Raw genomic sequence first — 22,414 nt, forward strand, 5'->3', positions numbered from 1 at the left:
AAACATATTAATGCAAATAACATTACCGAAAACTATGAACGTGTGTATTCTAAATTAACTTGGTTGATATTTGGAGCCAGGTAATATAGTTATTATTAATGTACTGAATATGCGGGCAGATTCAAGTTAAAAACAACCCTCCATTTACGGTACTTTATTTTTGCATTTTGTTGCTTACTATTTAAACTGTGCATTACGGTAACAAAATGGCCGCCTCCTCTTAGAGCTGCGTGTGAGGCTTGTTTCTGGTAAGTGCACAAATCTTGTGTTGAACTGAAACTTATATAGTTGACAGTCCGAGACTGGTCGACATGTTTTATGGCCGATGCGTGGGATGAAACGGGAACAATGTTAAAAGTGCGCTGACTGCTTTGCGTTTCGCTAACGTCCTCATACGCTCGTCAACGTGGCCAGGGTAAACAAATCTTCCATGTGAAAATTGTCAAGTCAGGTTCGCCGAGCAAACAAACGGCCAATGCATTCATCTGGTAACACATCTTCACAATTATGTCACATTTCAGGGGCTGCTATTGAGTTCGGCTTGCATGTACATTCACAAAATGACTTAGTTGCTTAAAAAAATATTGGACTTTTACAATCGGAACGCCCTGACGTTGTTTTTTTACAGGCAACCACACGGGCGCACTGTAGTCTGCAGGGGTGTGATTCTTCAATGGAGCACCTGAACAAAGTCTTTATTTGAAGTAGTTTTGCTCTCATTTATTTTGCAGGCGGACATCCAAAAACATAGTCACAATGATAACTCCTATGTTTGACTTGAGCCAGGATCCTGTGTACCTGATCCTTTCCATACGGGTTCCCTACACCAGAACATCAGAATTTGACCTCTATATAGAAGGAACAGATGTGAAATTCTATGCCAAACCATACTTTCTGAGGTAAGTTCATCTACATTCAAGTCAAACATACAGTATGTCTATGATCCTCCACATTAAGTTGCTTTGCATAGCAAAAGGAAGCGGAAGCAGGTATTTTATACTAATTATGAGGCGTGTAATGATGGTTTGCATGACTGGAAATGCAAGTGGAATTATAAGATAAACATCTGTGTGTGTCTGTTTTCATTTTCAGGTTAACACTTCCAGGGAGGGTCGTGGAAGATGGCAGAGAAAAAGCCACGTTTGACATTGATAAAGGTATGTAATAAGGCTTCAGTTTTACTGAATAATACATCTTACGTTTATTTGAGCGTTTACACAAGCTGCATTTGCAGTCAAAAAGATTGTTTCAAGCATTAACTGGAGATGAAGTATGGAGGACCAAAACTGCCAAAATAATAAATAAATAAATAAAAGTGAAAATAAAAACAAAAATGAAAAAAAAATCAAAAAAATAAATACACAAAAATAAATATAAATGGAAATAAAAACAAAAATAAAAAATATATACATAAATAAATAAAAGCAAAAATAAATACAAAAATAAAAAACAAGATTCAAAAATTAAAAATAAATACAAAAATAAATGTAGAAATAAATACAAAAATAAATATATGAATAGAATTACATATCAATAAATAAATAAAAGCACTCTGCTCTCATATGTATTTATTTCATGCTGCAGACAATGTCAGCTTGAAATGCAGAAGGAAAAACTATTCAAATGAGGGGGCGGTCCTAAGTGTGTCTTGGGTTGAACTGTTCGCCTATTGGTTGATCGACATGACGATTATTTTGGCAGGTTTGGTCCTCCATAATGAAGAGCATAAACATAATAAACTAACGATAATGTGACACAACTGCAATATTTAAGTGATGTTTTCGGACCTCCAGATGCAAGACGCTGAGTCAGTGATTGCTCTTTTGAGACCTCTTTCGGCAGCATTTCAACCAATCAAGCTAAATTAATTATTATGTTGGTTGTGATTTTTTTTGCCCTCTTTAAAAGGTGACTGCAATGATTTTTAATGAACCAATTATAAACTTCATGCTGCCTGTCTGGAACATCATCGTTTTTCCTTTTAGCACATCAGGAAACAAAACACGTCAATGGTTATTGGCACCTTGTTATTTCTTCCAATACATCACCACCGTTATGCCTGACTTTCATTTCTGTTAGTAACTCGGAGCATTAGTAATTTCCACCAGTTATCGACTGTGCTTTTATATACTGGAGCCGAGCCAAATGTAATTAGTGTAAATGGAATGGCTTGGCGATAAAGAGTTCAGACGACTCCAAACCTTTGCACTATAGCATCATCTGGAGGAGTTTGGAAGCAATATTTATCTAAAAAGTACAACTTTTAAAGAAAATACTTTTATTTTATACTCAGGCACCGCAGAGAACCTAATGTGTATCCAAGAAATTAAACATTTTTTTCCATAATATAGCCCCTTTTTAATTTACAGGTTGTAAGTATGCACATGTGTGTTATATTCATAGAAGCACTTCAGTATGCACTATCCTTCCGCAGGTCTCTTCACCGTGCAGATCCCCAAAGAAACACTTGGAGAACACTTTGAAGGCCTCCAAATGTTGACGAGTCTCCTTGCTCCCAAAGGGTGCCGCTCAGCAAAACCTTTATTAGAGGACATCAGCGCAGGTATTTCATTTACTCCCAGATCAACCGCTGTTGTTTTTCTAACAAGATGATCAAAAATAGCTCAAAGCCTTGAGTGTGTGTTTGATTTTTTCTTTTTTTTTTTTTTTTTAAGCCGGCAGTGAAAGTGTGGGCACTAATGAAGGGGAAGATGAAGAAGACTTTGACTGGCAGATTGAGCAGGAGGTTTACGTCGAGGGCTCTGAAGAGGAGCTAAGAGGCCTTCAGAAATATGGCTTTGGCAATCAGAGGTCTGGAGTGTTTGCCAGATTACAGGTGAGAGCCATGAATAAAAGCACCTTAAGTGTCCCCTCAAAGCGGGTCGGTTAAACGATTCCATTAAATATCGGCTGTGACCATTCTTTGGACAGGAAGAACTCAGTGATGTGATAGATGTCAAGAACCCCGATGGAACGACCATAGCCGAGAGGAGGCAGGAGCGACTGAGCACAGAGGCCTCGGCCTTCTCCCCCGATCACTACCTGTCAGTTTATTTGATCAATATGGGTTACTTTCTTTGCCGTATGCTGACGCTACATGTCTCCTTGCAGAGCTGATCTGTTTGAAGATGATGAGATCAAGAGACTGCTGAAATTCAAACCGTGGTGGACAAAATGTAGCCCTTCACCTGAGCGTGAAGGAGAGTCTGGTATGTACAAATGTCATGAATTATTAATAATCTTAAAAAGTGATGCTTCTGTGGTATTGTATTGTTTTTTTATGGTGATTGTAGCAGTTCAACATATAATAATATACACACTGGCCAAGCAGGATGTCGCCATCAAAGTTCTTTTAAAGAGGAAGTCAACAGAACAGTAATACTGGTGTGGTGATAGTATTTTTGCCTGGTATATGCATGGTGGTAATACGCACAAAAAAGCACAACTACAGTAAACCTCGGATATATCGGACTCGGATATATCGGAAATTCGCTCACAACGGACAGATAAAAAAGAACCAATTTTTCTGTAATACATTTCCAATAAAAATTCATTGCATATGTCGGATTTTTTATAACGGATTTTGCCTATTTCGGACAAAATCTCCAGTCCCGTTCCAATGCATTTCCATTAAATTTCCCTCGCATATATCGGATGACCGCATCGTGGCGCCGCTATACGACGTCATTTGCAGCGTTTGCAGCGTTGCCTGCGCGTCCAGGTACATTGGAAACATATTCAAGGAAGTGCCTTTTTATAACGGATAAAATCCGATTTACGCATATACCGGATATAAATCCGATATATGTGTAAAACGGACATTTTCCGGTATACGCATATAACGGATTTCACTTATATCGGACAAAACCAGTGGGAACAATTGAATCCGATATATCCGAGGTTTACTGTAGTGCATTTTCCTTGAGTATAAGTTGCACACTGAACGATAAGTCGTATTTCTGGGGGAAATTTATCAAATCAGAGACCAAGAACAGACATTTTATCTTGAAAGGCAAGTTATCGTAATAACAATAAACAGGCAAAATACTGTAATACTTTGAGGGTGCGCCGCTTCCTCTGTCGTCAGACTCGGCATCAGTCCCCGGCCTTTCTCATAGAGAGGCAGTTGGCGTTGCATGAAGCGCTAACACCAAGAAAGTCTTCCCGCAAACGCATTACGTCGCCTTGGCAGCAACCTGGGTGTGGAGACGTAAACTAAAAAGTAGTTTTTATAGTAAAACAATAGAGGCCAGTAATGTGGACTCAATATAAAATGTGGACTTAATAAGACTTGACCATAGATGTGATTTTTATTATCAGTCCTTAAGTCCTTGACGGTCTTTTTGCTTCCTAATGAAACTGTAAATACATCAGAAGGTGTTTTAATGACCTGATCCACTGTTGGCTGCCAGAAGGTGTCATGAAGAAGCAGATACCCGAGAGAGCGTTCATGTTCGTGCATTGTCGGTTAATTGTCAAATGAAGCGCTTTTTTTTTCCCGACAATGAAATAATATTGTCGGATCGGTGATGCTGGTGGGGGTTTGTTTCAGCGGAGCGCCGACATTGTTCTCATGCCCAAAGGACACACCGGTTTTCTTGCGGGCTTCCTCCTGAGGAGGGTCAAAGCTCTGCTTGTCTGCTATAAAGCTACATTGCCCTAGGGCACTTTAGCAGCAGTGACACTTGCCTTTTTATGAGGGATTGAACTTGGACCTCACTCAATCACTGGTTCACTCTGTTACCTTCTGGCACGTTTAAAGAAAGACATCTCCCCGGTGTCACTGCGACAGTGCCAAAGGGGATTATAGATTTCCCGTATCCTGCTTTTATTCAAAAGTTAGAAGCGCTTTTATAATCGCTTCCCATCCATCTAAAAAATCAATTGCTCATTAACTAAGACAGATATGAGCTCCGAGGTAGCTCGAGCATCCCGGCTTCATTTCTTTCCTCAGCGTTTTATGAGCTGGCTTGTGAATGCATCAGCGAGAGCCAAGAGCGTCTTTAATTTTACCATCCAGCTCGTTTCACAGCCTGCTAATTCCCGTATGGTTTAAGCAGGCACGTGGCTTAAATGTAGTGCGGAGGGAGGATTTAGATTAAACAGATTATCAAAGGATGTTGCCATTCCAGATGTGTCAGGGGTCTCTGATTCCTCTATCGTGAACGCACTACACTCCCAGCCAGCAATGAAAAAGCCATAATAAGCAGTCCCGAGTTTAGCCCACATGAACGTTTACAGTCCCCCGTAGCCCGATGAGGGACCTATGCTACAGACTCCTTCGGCATTCCGTACCGAGGAGCTCAGTTTAGTAACCCAAGTGGAGATAAATGAGCCAGATTAAAAGTAACGGCTTGAATGGCAAAAGGCTCAGCTGAGTCTAAAGAACATCGGTTTGACTAATAGCTTGTCATCAGAATTTGAAAGCACATTTATGACTTAAGTGTTCGTCACGCACTCTAAAAAAAATGTTGGATGTACTTAAAACTTATGGCAAATTGCTCCAGGCAACTGTGTGAAGTAGGTGTCGGTAAACCTACCAGAGTACCCTGAGAAAATCCATGCCTGCATTCAAACTCCACACAGAGACTTAAAAAACAGAGGATGTATCACTCCACCAGAAGTAATAATACTGTAACCTCTTATAGAGTGGGATCAATAATAGCCCCTGTACCATGGGAGTATATATTTGTATACTATGAAGTCACATACCGTATTTGCCCAATTTCAAGGTCTAATACCGATCATTAATATACATTTTGGGCATGATTGACAAATGTAAGATTAGTGTACTTCTGATAAAAGATAATTGTGGTTTAAGCAATAATAAGCATCCCCGTTTCACTTGTGCAATGCCTGATATATATGTCACCTGACATATGGATGCAGACACAAGTACTAATGAAGTAGAAAGTGGGCCCTTTGTGTTGTTGGGTGTCAGGGCCAGCACACTGACAGGCCCCAGCTGTCCTCCGGAGGCCCGCATTCATATACTCCTCCAGACTAAATGCACCCGACAGCTTGGCCTCTCACTTACCCGTTCAAGCTTGTTATGGCTAGATTTAGATGCCACTTTGAAAACACTGACCTTTAACCACATTTAGGCAACCATTACACTATTCATTGTTTTTAACATTGACGTCTATGTCGTGTTAAAGTTGACACGGCCTCATTTACATTCACTATACTTGCCTTTCCAAGGTCACATTTTGGCCCTTGTTTATTTTACAGGAACATTTCTCAAACCCTGAGCTGTACTTTGCCGTAGCGTATTTACCGGATGCTACCACACCATCTGGACTCGTGGAGTGGAGAGCAGCGATAAGGCAGACTGCTTCTCCAACTGAACGAATTAGTCGGAAAATTAATTTTCCAATCAGTTTGAAGCCCTGTATGCTTTGAATATATGGCCATTTGGAATGGATGGCGTCCACGCCGGAGACGCATGAAAACGAATTGTGGCGGTTAAGACAGTGAAGCTGTCAAGACTGCTCCGTTGCTCAATTTCTGCTGCAGCATTTATCACAAAATGCATTGAAGTCACAAGGATCTGTTTGCTTAGATCCGTACAAACGCCACAATATCAACAATTTCAGCATTTTGCTTTACTCACCTTCTATTTATATAGACTCTAGAAAAATGTAAATGCAACACGTTTGTTTATTCTTCCATTTTTCATGAGGTGAACTCAAAGATCACCAATGTTTTCCATGTTCACCAATCTCACTGAAATATTGATGACACATCTGTCTAAATCTTCATAAATCATAATTCATTCATCTCACGGGTGCATACAGGTGTGCCTTAGGTTGGCCACAATAAAAGGCCTCTTCAAAATGTGACGTTTAACTTTATTGGAGGGTGGAGGAGGTCCGAAAACCAGTCAGTATGTGAGGTGACGACCATTTGCCATGAATACCATATACAGTAACCCTCGTTTATCGAGGTAATATCAAAGTACACCGATGCCTTGGTTAACAGAAGGTCTGACTCAAACCAAAACAGACTTTAAATTTTCCCATAGAAACACATTTTATTGATGATGATTATAGTTTTACATGCAAAAAATGATGAGACAATTATTACAAATGACAAATGAAGTGAACATTTAACGTTATGCAAGTAAGATTTCTTGTTTTCATAACAAAATCCATATTTCTGCTTTAACTGTCTGCGATGTTGTCATGCAGCCATATCGTTCAACGATGAAGAGAAGGAGCAGCTGAGAAAATTCACCAACCGATCGTACCTCCTCGACAAGACCTCACGCCACCAAGTGTGGCTGAGCCTGGTGGACGTCTTGCTGGCTTACTCCTATGAAGTGCGCTCCACGGAGGGAGACGACAATGTAAGCGACGGCGTTTATGTGCGAAGAGGCAACTCCTCCTGAGAAGGACTTGGCTTTGGATGCCACAGTGCTTTCTTCTCAAATCCTTTCCGCCCTGATTCTATTTCATTCACGGCTTTTAGAGATTACCGCCATATCCAAGAGCTCAGTCAAGGCTCCGAGGTGTCACTCCTTTAAGGCCGAGTGGTCAGATGAAACTAAAATTGAGCTCTTCGGCATTAACTTGACTTATTGTGTTTGGAGGTAGAGAAGACAACAACATCCCTCCTGTCATATGTGAAGGTGGAAGCATTTTCCTTTGGGGCTAATGTCCCTTCTGAGATGCAGTATATTAGGGATCTGCTTTATTGGATATTATTTTATGTACTGAAATTTGACATTTACTGTCTTCTTTAATCAGGTGGAGGCACCGTGGACGATCCGAAAACTCAGCGGCACGCTATGTTGGCTGGAGGTGAGTTCAGCCTGAAAAGAAGATATGTGTCCCTGACTTTTCCATTTATTTACATTGAATCCTATATATATATTTTTTTTTCTCCCTTTTATTTGGGCAAATATGTGAATCATTACAGTGCATTTCTTACATCAATCAAAATATAACTTTCCATTATTTACATTTGTATTCAACTATCTGATCCCAAGCCCAAAAGGAGTAGGAGTAGAAGCAAAAGCTTATAAATGCCTACCCCTTTTTGCAGGATATAATCATGTTCATGCCACTGTCTTGTTTCCCCTGTTATTATTTTCATTGTAATATTATTATCATTATTATCATTGTTGTTATAATCTTTATCATATTGTGGAAATGAATTTATTGCGGTCACGTCTGGAACCAGAAAACGAGGAACGACTAAGTATTTGATCCCCATTAAAAATTGGCAACTCTAAATTGTCCACAAGAATGAATGTGAGTGGTTGTTTGTCCATATGTGCCCTGCGGTAGGCTGGCGGCCAATCCCGGGTCGACCCCGCCTCTCGCCTTAAGTCAGTTGGGATAGTTCCTCGCATACCCATGCGACAGTGAGACGGACTTGGAGTTTTTTTTTCCATAGACTACAGAGCGAGCCAGTGCTGTGACGACAGACCTTAGAGAACCTGCAACTGTTTGGATGCTCATCTGCCAGTCACATTTTCCTAATCTCTGACTGCCGTCCCGAGCGCCTCAAAGCCCATACCAAACTCAGCGTAACGCCCACTTCTCCCCATGTGATGTTTATATGCGCTCGTGTTCTGTTTCTCCTCCACATCTTGTGCTTCCCCCCCCCCCCTTTTTGCCTCGCGGCCCCTCCTCCCTGCTTGTCCTCAGCCGACTGTGTTGGTGTAACTGAGTTCCCCGCCTGAAGCATCCAACCTTATTTGCACTCCTGCTAATCAAACTAGGGGGGGGGGGGAGCATGATCTCTGCTTGTACCAAAGTGCAAGCTTGCAATGTGCCCTGATAGGACTGGACTGGATGAAGGAGAATGATACAATGATACAGGGGATACTAATATAATAATAATAATCCCCTGGCTCTGCAACTGTTACTATAGCGATCTTAGTATGGATGCGGTGGTTAAAGTCAAACAGCAATTAACAGTCCAGTGCAGGAGCAGTACGCTTTTGAAGCACCTATTTTGTAAGCTCTATAAAAAAAAAAAGAGGGTGTTGTTAAAAGTAATTTGCACACCGCTGACTTGGATGAACACCAATCAGAGCCAAGGTAGGAAAAAAAAAAGAAGATAAAAACCCTACAGCAGGAGTGTCTGGTTAAATCGGTGTTAACTGCTCTTTGCATCTTGATGTGGTTTTTGTGAAGGAGACGCGTGTGAGACCGTCTCTCCTCTGTCCCTCAGACTTACAGCTGCTTACAAGAGGTCCTGGTGTCATTTGGAAGAAGGGTTTTGTGCTATCCGCTCTACCGCCACTTTGCCTTGGTGTCGGCTGCCATTCGTGATACAGCTTCAATGATGCATTCAGGTGAGTCTTCAGGCCCCTTACCACCTAATGCCCATCGACTTTTAGTCCCTGGTACCAGAGGTTGGACTTCACCAAAAATTTTGATGACTTTTGACTCGATATATGACTCAATATAATCTAAGACTTGCAATTTGACATGACTCAGACTTAAGTCTGATGACTTGAAAATACTTTATTAATGTTGTGGCCCCATTCTAAGTATTCAAACAATGAGGGTGTTACATTTCTGTTCCCCGACTGTTCACCCTTTTTTGTGACTTCTTGTCACACTTGTTAATGTATTCATATTATTTGTAAACATGAATACCGTAATTTATTACATAATCAAAATTGCATTTTATTTGGGTGACACTGTTTATGACTTGTGACTTATGACTCAAAAATGTCAGGTCTATGACACCCGTCCTGTGTTGACTTGAGACTCGACTTCACGTCTTTACTCGAGACTTGGGCTAAAGACTGGAGACTTGCCAAACACTGACTTAATGTTTGGTTGACCTTCAATGCATTATGCATTATATTCATCCTGCTAAGCGGGACAGTAGCCCGCTTTTATTTCCTGGAGGCGGGGGTGCGGGGGAGCGGGAGCTCAAAATGTGGATTAGCCAATAATGGATTGTTGGCTTTAATATGTCAAAGATAACCTTAATCTTGAATCTCTAGTCAGATGGAACAACAGTGTAAACATACACTGGCTAAGATTATGCGGTCTATGATGATGTTAATGCCGGTAAATGACGGCAAATTAAAGGCCTTTTAAACCCCTGATTAACATTTCTGCGCCTCATTAGGTCGGAATGGAGGTTTGCTCAGGAAAGGCAGCGGAACAGCAGCTGGTCTCACTTTTCCCCTCACTTTCACTCTTACCTTGAAAGTGCTCTCACTGTCGTGACAAGCCTTGTTCACACTCAGCCAGCAAATCGCAGTACTGCCTCAAACCCTCTTCTACACAATCATACTCAGCCTGGATTTAGCCACCAATAATTACACACATGATTCATACATCGCAAGTATGAGTGGCAGCCTAAGCAGGTTTTCTTTTATGAAAAATAAATCTTGCAATGCTACAGTATCCCGAGTCTTAACTCATTCGATACCGAAGATGTATTTTTTCATAACCTGGATGCCCAATCCCAACAACGTAATTATGCGTCTTTGTATGGTTTTTTTTTGCGCAAAAGGCATATAGAGAAGATGACGCAAAGCTCCACAAATACATTTTCAATTACAAAAACGGCCAGAAGGTGGCAGAAGGGCATTTGATAAGAGCTCAGCGGTTCATACATGAAAAAAATCACATGACAGGAAGGAGGAAGTGAGAGCGTGGAGGAGTGTAGCGTGCACAAGCTTATGCATTGTAGGGAATTTTTAAAGCATGTACGCACATACACACATACTGTAGTTAGTTCCAGTCATGATGTGCTATATATATCTCTATATTGACAGTTGCTATGGTACCCATTATGTCATTGTGTGGTCATATCACCTCGTACTTCGGTATGTGACCAAAAAAAAAAAAAAAAAAAAACTTAAAACATATTAGGAAAGCAGGAAGTGAACAAATGTAACAGTTACTGATTGTAAAAGTACCAGATGGAGGGGTAGGATTTAATAAGCTTTGCTTCTTCCTACTCCTTTTGGACACGTGGAACTGGGAACTGATTATGGGATGCACTCAATTGTAATCTGATGCATGTTCAAATGAAATAAAGCCATTACCATTACCATAGTTCCAAATGTGAAAATTGTACAGTTGTTACACACTATTTATAAATACATTATTTTGGTGTAAAATAAACCCTTTTGTTGTGTTGGTATAGTCGATTAGACATTTGAGCTATCTGAAAAGCAAAACATTTGCGTGAAAGTTGCTTCAAGTTACTTTTTAGTTGGGAACTGATATTTCCCTGAAACTTACCTGTGTTCTACTGCTGGTTCAATGTTGCCGTAGCCTTAGAACACAATATACTGTGTGCCTTGAAAGATCGGTCTAAAATGGCCGGTACCGAAGGGTTGTCTTTTGGGATTGAATGAGTTAATATTGACATGGGAAGGTGGCCAATGCCTGGCTTTTGGTTTGTTTTACGGTTTCATTTCATTCTTGTATTTAGTGTTGTAGTGCTGCATTTTATGTCCTTCATGTGTTCAGCGTACAGTGTGACTGATTTAGGAGTTAACCAGAGTTAATCCCAGTAAAAAGAAATACAATCCAGGATGCAGGTGTTTTGTTTTGCGTTTTTCACACAACCCCGGTCTGCAGATGAGGGCAGGATTCCCTGCGTATGAACCCATGCTTAAATGAGAACCAAATGTTTGTTTAAGGGTTTCCTCGCTGCGAGTGCTCTGTTTATTTTGATTGGCCGGGAATGTCTTGGACAATGCCGCCCCGCTCTGCAGAGGTTGAGAAGGGCATTTTCTCTTTCCCTCAGCAGATTGTTGGTTTTGTCAGAAATCTATTTATATGCAGGATTGAAAGGAACCGTACACTGGTAGTTTGACCTCTGAATCGAAGCACAAATATGTTAGAATCCCCCAAAGAAGATGATTAATCCTGCATATGTGACCTTTTTGGAGGACTTGGGTTACAACTCTATTTTATACAGGTTGGAAATCATGTTGAAGAATTGTCTTTCAGTATTTAAAGAGAGAATGGCCGACAGATGGGAAAATGGTCATTGTGATGCATGTTGTAGGTGTTGAGGTTAGACATACCGATAGTCGTTAGTTTGCAAAATGTTATGTAAATATTGGGATTCCATAAGTGTCTGAATGACGTTTGATTGACCGATTCATCGAAAATAATTTTCCAGATAGTGGAAATGACAATTTTAAGAGTACAATGAAAAAATATTTAATATATTTTAATTGTACAGTAAACCTCGGATATATCGGACTCGGATATATCGGAAATTCGCTCACAACGGACAGATAAAAAAGAACCGATTTTTCTGTAATGCATTTCCAATAAAAATTCATTGCATATATCGGATTTTTTATAACAGATTTCGCCTATTTCGGACAAAATCTCCAGTCCCGTTCCAATGCATTTCCATTAAATTTCCCTCGCATATATCGGATGGCCGCATCGTGGCGCTCCGATTCGCTGAATCGTGACAGGCTGCTATACGACGTCATTTGCAGCGTTTGCAGCATAAAATCCGATTTACGCATATACCGGATATAAATCCGATATATGTGTAAAACGGACATTTTCCGGTATACGCATATAACAGATTTCGCTTATATCGGACAAAACCAGTGGGAACAATTGAATCCGATATATCCGAGGTTTACTGTACTAATTTATTTTTTACTATGTTATCTTGCACGCTCACGTTTTAAAAAAAAAATACTTTACTAAATCATTCAGTTTTGTGGTGGAACACGGCCTGATCTAATATTATAAAAAAATTTACTTAGAAGGTTGTGAAAATATTCTGTTTAATGAGGAATCCTACTTTGTGGAAATTCACTTATCACTATCGCTTCTCCTACCAATAAACCGTGATAAATGAGGGATTGCTTTATAGACTGTCTACTTTCATTCACGGCTCTTGTAAAATGTTGCATTTATTTTATTTTTACAATTACCAACGCGGTCCAAGGAACCAGAAAGAGAGGCTAAAGAGCATTATGGAATTCCAAATATAGAGCCTTCTTTAGCTTTTGTCTTTTCTTTACATGTCTCACATATAATCAATTTCTTGACCAGAAACTCGTCAAAAGGCATGCATTCAACGACTCGCTTGGATTAATGGGCTTTTGCTCTGACGCTGCTCTTTGACGTACACAAGACGCGCTACAAGGCTGCCGATGCGTGTTGTCAGCAGCTGCCGTGCGTTGTCACAAATAACGATGTTCCTATTTGCATGTCTGTAGGGAAAGCCTGCGTCCTCAAATGCCTGCTTGGTATTCACAAAATCTTCAGACGGAACGACCCGGCTTACATACTCAACGATCTGTACATCACAGACTACTGCATCTGGATCCAGAGGATCAAGTAAGTTTGCCGTCACTCAGTCATAAAACACAAACACACATAAACCCCCGAGATCTTCATCTTCCGAGAATTACCTTCCGAGCCAAAGGGATGTGCCTCTCAGTTCTTTTCAAGCATTAACACTCCAGAGGAGAAGATTAGACAAGTCACTCGTGAGATGAAGGCCAATTGAATGCCAGACCAGCCAGTCCCACGTGACGTAGTACCTTCAGTGAATCTTAAAGCAGGAAGACGCTTCAGGCCATGCACTGTGTTCAGTACTACGCGTACGTCCATATGTGCCGGAGTGCAGCACCGCTGGCCAAAAACTACAAAATCAACACTCTCTCCCTGAAGGCTATGGATTTGGACACATTTTTTAAAACCGCGTACACATTTCACATTTCAGCCTACGAGTGCATTACTCAGTAATGAGCACTGTTTTACTTTTAGTCGGAGTTCAGCCAAGTGGTGTGCTTGTCTGTTTAAAAAAAAAAAAGTTGAAAAGTGTGTGTAATGTTGTAGGCTTAGTGCCCAGAAGCAGACACTAAAAAGAAGGTCTGCAAGGTTTTTACCACTTTTCCCTCTCCTTTGCATTTTCATTTTGACACTTTTTCCAAAAGATCTGCAATTCTCCTCTTCGAAGTCAGCCCATGGTTTCATTGGCGATGGGGTGTCTTTCTTCCCAAGATGGAAGAGCATCAGGAAGACAGCAGAACGTTTTTAAAAAGTGTTGCATCTTTCTCTTGTCAGCTCGCTGAAAAAGCCAATCCGTCTCGTAGCCAGAGAAACATTCTGTCACCGGCCGCTCCTCCTCCGGTCGTCTCTGCTGCTTGAAAGAGAAACTAAATGTCAGCTCGACCTTACACGCCGAGTCTTACTACACCCAGCATTGATCATTAGATAAACACACCTTCTCGTAGCATTGACTTGTGGTTCAATTGTGCTGCCGCTTTGGTCTTATGCACACCAGAAAAGCAATGACATTCTTTCTTGGAGAGCACCCTCCTTCCAGACTAGAATCGGGTAAAAAAAAAACAACTGGATCGATATGTCAACACGTCTGCCAACTTGTTTGGTACTGGCGCTTAAATATGTTTGATGCTAGTTCGGACTTTGCTGCATTCAGGTTGTGTCTGAAAGCCGATAAAAAGCACTGTCTACATTTTAAACACAAACTTAAAGTCATAAAATGGACTCCAAAGAGAAGATGATGCTCATGTGGTTTGATGTGTGCGAGCCGTGGAACCGAAGCCGTGGTTTACAGATTCTTAGTGTCGTTATTATATCGTTATTTATTACTTTCGCAAACATTTTAATAGTTTCTGTCAGCTGGGAAGTTTGCAACAGCTGCAGGCACTTCAGCTCGGCGTTTGCTGTAAAATGCCGTTTGTTGCCGCAGCCCTTTTGTGTGACTTGACAGGTTTGATGACATATTGCACAAGCCATTGTTTTCGTCTCGGCGAGATATTCCCCCGTGCAGGATTTGTGTCATGTCTCTGCTAAGTAAGTCATCTTTTGGAGTGCGACGCAGAGACGAGATGTAATCTTATACCCTCTCGGTGCCACCCGTGTGTCTTGTCAGTCCTGGCAGATGAGGCAAAACGCCATCAGTGGCAAATGATGGGGCACGGTGATCAACGGTTATATGCAGGCCTGGGGGGGGGGGGGTTGATTTATTTCATCTTCCTCTTGGTCCCACGTGCATTTCTTCTCATAAAGTCCCCGTGACCACAGAGACATCAGTCTCAGATTTACGACCTCGTAAAGACTTCGCTGTGATTTAAGCAAAAGGGCAGGCACCCCCCCCCCCCACCCCCCTTACTCTCACACGCTCCGGCATGCAGACAAAACAAAGATGCAACACCGTGTCTTTCAGGAGTGCGCCTCCAAAGCAAATTGCTGCTAGTATTACGTACACATTTTGAAACTTCTGACGGCCTTGAATGGAACATAAATATTTGAATGCACCGTGTGTATTGCTTTTGTTTTTCAAAGCTCTGCAGGGACACTGAATTTCAAGGCCCCCCGATACATGCTCTGCTATCATTGCACACTAAAACAAAGCAGTCTGTCAATTAGATGAGGGACATGAAGTAGTAGGGATATTTTCAAATAGTTTTAAGAGCAAACACGAAATAATGTTGTTTTTCATCCTCTATTTTGTCATGACGAGATACTGTATGTGTAAGATAAGATAAGATATGCCTTTTATTCGTCCCTCAGTGGGGAAATTTGCACACAAACAGGACACTAAAGCATCGGAAAATGGTCGGAAATGGCTTCAAGAAAGTTTCACATCATAACGGCAAGAATGAATAGAAAGTGTGAAGGAAAAAAATAATAATAATAAAGGACTGGGAGAACCCCTTTTTAGTTTTTTTTCCACCTCTGTTTCATCAGACTAGCGCATCGTTAGTACCACGCCAGTTAAAATGACCACAATGAGTGGAAGCTGCATTTGACAGCAACCACCCTGCAGCGAGAGTGATGCAGAATTTGCCAAGTCAAGCACTCGTTCAATCCCAGCCATTTCTCAAAAGACAACCTCTTCATTCAGTACCGCCCGTTTTAGACCATTTTCACCGATGTTTGAAGGCACCCAGGCTGTTGTGTTCCATAGCTACATGAACACGGAACCCACCAAAAGATAGATTAGACTCTTGTCTTTCATCAGGAAAAAAAGTTTGTTTCTACCTTTTTCTGTTCTTTAGTAATCAGCAGTAGAACATAGGTAGGTTTCAGGAAAATATCAGTTCCCGACTACAGAAGGGGAAAAAACAGAAAGATACATTTCAAGCATAACTTTCACTTTGACAGAAATATTGCTTTTGTGACGGCTGTTTTACGTCGAAATCACCTTTTGCGAAAGTTTCCAAATACACAACCTTCAGTCTATACCAGGGGTGGGCAAACTTTTTGACTCGTGGACCGCATTGAGCAAACAAAATTGTTAACGGGGGGGCCAGAATATATATTTAACACACACGCATACTATTTAACGCTTATAATTCTAACAGTCCGCATTGAATTATTTGTCTAATTTTATCCGTAAAAGTGTTATCCTATCAGCTGTATGTTCTCGTGTCCCTTTTTTCAAATTATGAAATTTAATTTTACAGTTTTATTTTCATAAAACATCCGACTTGCAAGCCGTGTTGCTAGCTTGTATGTTAAAAGTTGAAATACTTCAAAAAAATCAACTGGCGGCCCGGATTCAAACGCTTGGCGGGCCGCATGTGGCCCCTGGGCTGTAGTTTGTCCACCCCTGCTATACACTCTCCTACTTCTTCCTTCCTGTCATGTGTGATTGGTCCGTCGCTGCCGAACTCTTATCAAATGCACTTGTGTGTGGATTAAAAATAATCTGAAGTGAAATCATCGCCTTTTTTTGTGTCTTACTCCCAAAAAAGTAAAAGCCGTATAAATACGTTGTTGGGATTGGGTGTTCAGATTGATTAAAATGTATAAATACTTTGGTATTGAATGAAGTAGTACAGTGGCAAAATACTAATATTTGTTTTTGTTAACTTCTGCATAATTGACTTAATTGACTTGAATTAACTTGATACAGAAATGCATACAGAGTGTTAAACCGTTTGTTTTTTGACAATATGACTCTAATGGAGTGGTTCTCAATATTTTTCAATCGGGACTGATGATCATTCACGGTATCTTCGATTGTGTCTTGCGAATGCCTTATAATCCCTCGCATATTGCAGTTAATTGGTTCCAGACCAAACAGTGATAACTGAATTTCAGCACAGTAGGATTCAATATTAACTGGTTCAGTACCAAAGACAGTTACACGAGGTGATGATGCAAGTGCACAAAAGAAGAGCTCATGTTTGGTGCAGTTTAGTGCATAGTGCATTTTATAAAGGCTCGGCATGTAAAAGAGTGATACTTTGCTGCTGCTCATTACTAAAAAAGTAATGAAAGATGAGAGTGTAACCTTTCTCTTGGTATGCTCCATGTTGATTTCGTCAAATGGTGTCCAAAATGTGCGGTACTGAGAGAATGTCTTTTGAAAAATGTCTGGAATTGAACCAGTTAATAAAGTTGAGTGTGGTTTGGTCAATAGCAATTGAATATGCCTTTTTCTAATCCAGCTAATGTCCCCGTGAAGCGATTAGACGGCTTAGAATTTGGCCTTGATCCACATGGCCGCCACGTTCATTGAGGTTTCTCGTCAGTTCACAGCCATTCTTCTAATGAGGCTTGGCTCGTAACGCACAGAAGTAAAACCGTAAAAGGACTCATGGGGCACACCTCTGTGAGTATTTTTTATTTTCACCACGTTTCTGGTGATGTAAATACCCATTAGTCATTCTCATTTGTAATATTTTCCCTCCGTAGCAGACATGTATGTCAGACCTCTCATGGTGCATTCGTGCAATAGCGGCGTCGCACAGTCACTCTTGAATGTAGAAAACGTGCTTTCATCACGAGGACTTGTGTTTTTCCTCATATCTGGATCTCCACTGGGCTTCCAGTCAATCTGACGGTTCCAGTTTTCAGTCAGAGCTCTGGCTTTTATTTCCCAGGGAGTGAAAGACGCGTTTATTGGTTTCGCTCCGGAAATCCGGTGCTCAAATACAACTTTATCTGACAGACAGGCGGAATCTGATTTCTTTCAACGAGCGCAATAACGATGAAAGGAATGTTAGATTGGAATCGAACCCGTACACACAAACCCCGCACACACACACACACACACTTTCATCCCATTTTCATTGAAACACTTTGGCAGATGGCGGCGTCTTTGTCTTCCTCGAAGTTTTCCAAGCCCTTCTCAGTTTAATGAAGGGCTCGTCACAACAGCAGTGTAGTAATGACCGGATTGTGGAGAACGTTATCCCTCCCCCTCTTGGACGGGGTCTTTGTATTCACCACAGGCCAAGACTCTCCCACCACAGAGCCGAAGAGGGGGGAGGGAAAACAAGCTCGCCCCTCCAATGCTAACTCAATAATGACTTCCCACGGGGGTAAGAGAATACAGAGCCATTTGAAGTGGCTGTTCTGCAGCAGCCCCTCTCGCTGTTGGATTCTCCAAACAAGCGTCATTCAGACTTCTTGATACCACAGTCGCCAGGCGAGGATACCTTCGTTCTTTCTGGTTTTACTTTAGTCTTTTTCAGTTTAAGTCTTTTTTTGTGTGTGTGTGTGTGACTCCCACGCAAGATTGCTGAATGCACCATTTCTAAGCACGCTGAAAAATATCCACTTGACTCCTGACCAATCGTACTAATCGATTTGAACCGGATTTGACATTTCAATATCGAGTAAAACTCACTGGTTTAGAGTAGTAAAACATACTCGCTATAGTTGGTAATGGTTTTATTTCATTTGAACGTGCATCCCATAATCAGTTCCCAGTTCCACATGTCCAAAAGGAGTAGGAAGAAGCAAAGCTTATTAAATCCTACCCCTCCATCTGGTACTTTTACAATCAGTAACTGTTACATTTGTTCACTTCCTGCTTTCCTAATATAGTTTAAGTTTTTTTTTTTTTTTTTTTTTAATTTTTTGTCCCGTACCGAAGTACAAGATGATATGAGCAACCAATGACATAATGTTCAAACTAGACGTTTTCACCCATGCAGCACATTGAACATGTTAGCACAGCGACAAAATATCATTTTAGCATCCTTTCATTTTTTATGATGTGGCCCTCGCTGGAAAAAGTTTGGACACCCCTGCCCTTTACTGTATCGTTCAAAAAAAAGCACCATATGCAATCACCATTTGTGTTTTTAATTTAATTGAGCGCGACTGCTAATCACCTGCCATGGGGCCAAAAAAAAACCAGTGAAAAAGACTATTGAATTTGATGTCAAAGTTCCATCTTTAGGTCACTTAGAATTATATGGCATTGTTTACCGCATGTAGAAGTATCATTTAGTCATTTCTCAGTCCCGGTCTTCTTGGACAAACCCCTCTCTGCAGTTCTTTCTGCTATTTAATCAATCATATGATGTCATCGGAGGAGGGAGGGGCTTCTTCTTCATCTCCCTTCGTAAAGTGTCTGTGTCTCATAGGTCTAAGAAGTTGTCAGCCGTGGCGGCCGCTCTCCAAAAAGCCTCCCTAGAGAAAAAAGACTTGGATCTTGAGATTGAAGAGCTGGAAGAGGCGGCCACAATGGTTGCTGGGGAGGAGGAGGAGGAGGAGGAGGAAGAGGAGGAGGATGGAGCCTCGGAGAGTGCTTCAGGGACTGACAGCAGCGATTCCGGTGACGGCAGCTCTCGCGAAGAAGACAACAAGTCTGAAGCCAGGAAAGGAGGGGGAGGAGGGTCACCCAAGGACAGCCTCCTCCAGCCCCAGGACACCTCCCCCGCCTATGCCATCCCGCAGGAGCACGCGGTCACGCGCTTGTCTGCGGACGGCCGAGTCCACGTCCTCCCACGAGCCTCCCGAGGCGCCCGACCGCTGATCCAGGAGCTGGGGGAGCTGAGAATCGCTCAAGACGTCGGCAGCGGTGCCGAAGCGGAGAGGAAATGTTTGCAGCCAAGCGGCGCGGCGGCGGCAAAGGCAAAGGCGAGCGCGGCAGCAGAAGGGAGCGGCAGCAGCGGCGCTTTGTTATTAGAGCCCAGTCGGCAGAGAAACCCTCTGCTCGTCGTTCAGACGCAGGATGATCTTCACATCTCGTGATGCGCTTGTTGAAAGCCGCTTTGAAATGTAACCTTGATGTAAGTCAGCAGTTACATTTCATGAGTTCTTCTTGTAGCTGCGTTAGGATTTATAGTGAGTACTTTCACAGCCCTTCTTCATTAATATTTCATATATATATATATATATATATATATATATATATATTTTTTTTTTTTTTTTTACTTTGAAACTTTGAAAAAAATGTTTACTTTTTTATTGTTTATTGTAATAAAAATTGTTTATTTACTTTGAACAAAAATAATATATATATATTTTATTATCTTTTTAAAATTATATATATATATATATATTATTTTAGATATATATTTTATTTAAAAAATATATATATTATTAAAGAAAATTACATATATATTTTTTTCCCAAAGTAAATAAACAATTTTTATTACAATAAACAATAAAAAAGTAAACAATTTTTTCAAAGTAAAAAAAATATATGAAATATTAATGAAGAAGGGCTGTGAAAGTACTCACTATAAATCCTAACGCAGCTACAAGAACTCATGAAAATATATATATATATATTTTATTTTTTTTATTCAGACTTGGCATGTCTGCCTCTTTTCTTACAATAGATGAACAATAAATTTCTTAAGTTTTTAAGAGACAAATTATTTCCATGTGTTTATTTGAAAGGGTGTTTCTCCCTTTCTAAACGAGGATGGCAACTAATGATATCGATATCTATCCATATGTATCCATTCCAACGCTCTGAGATTTCGAGAAAGTTGTAACATTACGAGAATAAAGTCATTATTTACACACACACAAAAAAATAATTGCCTGAGACATCTATGAAAAGGGGGGTCCTTATGTGACCTTGGGCATGGGGCGGGGTCGAGGTAAGGCTAATCCGTTTGTGGTCGACTACTCGTTAGAAATAAAGTCCAGCATGAAGCAAGAGTAACGTTTCCTTACTTCCTGTCACTAATATTTCCCCAAAGTAAAGCAGCACCAGGACCAAGTTAAGAACCAGAACCACCTTGGAGAAACCAATCTGTAAACCAAATGTAAAAAAAAGCTCCCTTCCCTGCTGGGAGATTGACTGAGGAAGAAAAGCACGTCGGCGCTAAGCATGCGGGAGTGATTGATTCATCCGCCATGAATGGAGGAGCTCGGTGGACGCGGCTCAATATGGTGGGCTTTGTGTGCAGAGAGAAAACAAACATGGAAGCGCATGTCAGCCAGATAGATGGGTCGGGGCGGCTGCATGGGAGCTGTTTGTTTGAGCGATAAGAGCACTCGAGGTGCGGCGACAAACTGACAGGGAGCGATGCAGTCGGGCACACGCGTACTCTTTAAGGGAACGACTGATGTGGAAAGTGTACAGTCGGGTTTAATGAAGTCGGCGGCGGAGATGTGTTCCTTGTGGGACGCATGTTGATGCTCAGGACCTCCCAAGTTGTGACCCCCCCTCCCGGCCCCCCCCAGGGCGGCATCACTGCTGTGACTCAGATGACTTATGCAGCGAAAGTCAGCCCATTTAAAAGCGGCTTCATTCAGGGGACAGCGCTTCCCTCTCCCGACAAGACTTTGGCATTGATTAAGCGACACCAGCACGCATCGCCGTTTTTCATCTTAAAAGCTGCCTCCTCCTCAAGAGCTGGACGATACGATCTGCGGTCGGGCGTCACATTTCATCGAGGTTCCTCAGCAATTAATGGCCGTCCCGGGTGTCTGCGGTTTGAAGTAGTAAAGTAAATTATACAAGACGCTAATTAATATCTGTTATGTTTTGGATTGGCTTTCATGAATCAGCTATTTACTTGTCTGCCAGACCAGAGTCCACTAAGTAGAAGGACTGTGTCAAGACACATTTAGGCCAGTACTGTTCCAGCGGTGTAACAACCAAGGCCGTGCCACAGCATCTCCATAGGGTTCAGGGTCTTCAGGGTCCCCAAGTTGGTTTCAGCTTGAGGTCACCAACAGATGGTCGGACATTCTCCTTCGGGATTTTTTGGTGGACAGCAAATTCATGTTCATCAAAGCAATCCTTCCATATCCTGAAGCAGCAAAACAGCCCCAGACCATTACACTACCACCACCATATTTTACTGTCGGAATGATGTTCTTTCTCTGAAATGTGGCATTTTCCAAGTATTCTCCCAAAGGTCTTGGGGATTCATCCGTCCAGCAAAACAGCCCCAGACCATTACACTACCACCACCGTACTTTACTGTTGGAATGATGTTCTTTTTCTGAAATGTGGCATTTCCCAAGTATTTTCCCAAAGGTCTTGGGGATTCATCCATCCAGCAAAACAGCCCCAGACCATTACACTACCACCACCATATTTTACTGTTGGAATGATTGATGTTCTTTTTCTGAAATGTGGCATTTCCCAAGTATTTTCCCAAAGGTCTTGGGGATTCATCCATCCAGCAAAACAGCCCCAGACCGTTACACTAACACCACCATATTTTACTGTTGGAATGATGTTCTTTTTCTGAAATGTGGCA

At 41.4% G+C, this 22,414-nt stretch overlaps 1 protein-coding gene across 3 annotated transcripts; it reads left to right on the top strand.

The window, feature by feature from the left end:
• The first annotated feature begins 157 nt into the window (after window positions 1-157).
• shq1 (SHQ1, H/ACA ribonucleoprotein assembly factor) lies at window positions 158-20,068 on the top strand. 3 transcript variants are annotated; one of them, XM_058083136.1, is made up of 12 exons: window positions 158-248; window positions 732-899; window positions 1,093-1,157; window positions 2,435-2,563; window positions 2,676-2,836; window positions 2,932-3,044; window positions 3,112-3,209; window positions 7,191-7,348; window positions 7,749-7,802; window positions 9,184-9,307; window positions 13,187-13,307; window positions 19,328-20,068. In XM_058083136.1, the coding sequence occupies exons 2-12, from the start codon at window positions 757-759 to the stop codon at window positions 19,935-19,937; spliced, it is 1,776 nt and encodes a 591-aa protein (XP_057939119.1). In that variant the 5' UTR covers window positions 158-248; window positions 732-756; the 3' UTR covers window positions 19,938-20,068. The 3 variants fall into 3 exon arrangements, with proteins under 3 accessions (XP_057939119.1, XP_057939129.1, XP_057939108.1); XM_058083146.1 differs by lacking the exon at window positions 158-248 and adding an exon at window positions 262-415; XM_058083125.1 differs by lacking the exon at window positions 158-248 and having other exon boundaries at window positions 629-899.
• The last annotated feature ends 2,346 nt before the right edge of the window (window positions 20,069-22,414 follow it).

The sequence above is a fragment of the Doryrhamphus excisus genome, chromosome 1 (genome assembly GCF_030265055.1).
Source record: "Doryrhamphus excisus isolate RoL2022-K1 chromosome 1, RoL_Dexc_1.0, whole genome shotgun sequence".
Lineage (NCBI taxonomy): Eukaryota > Metazoa > Chordata > Actinopteri > Syngnathiformes > Syngnathidae > Doryrhamphus > Doryrhamphus excisus.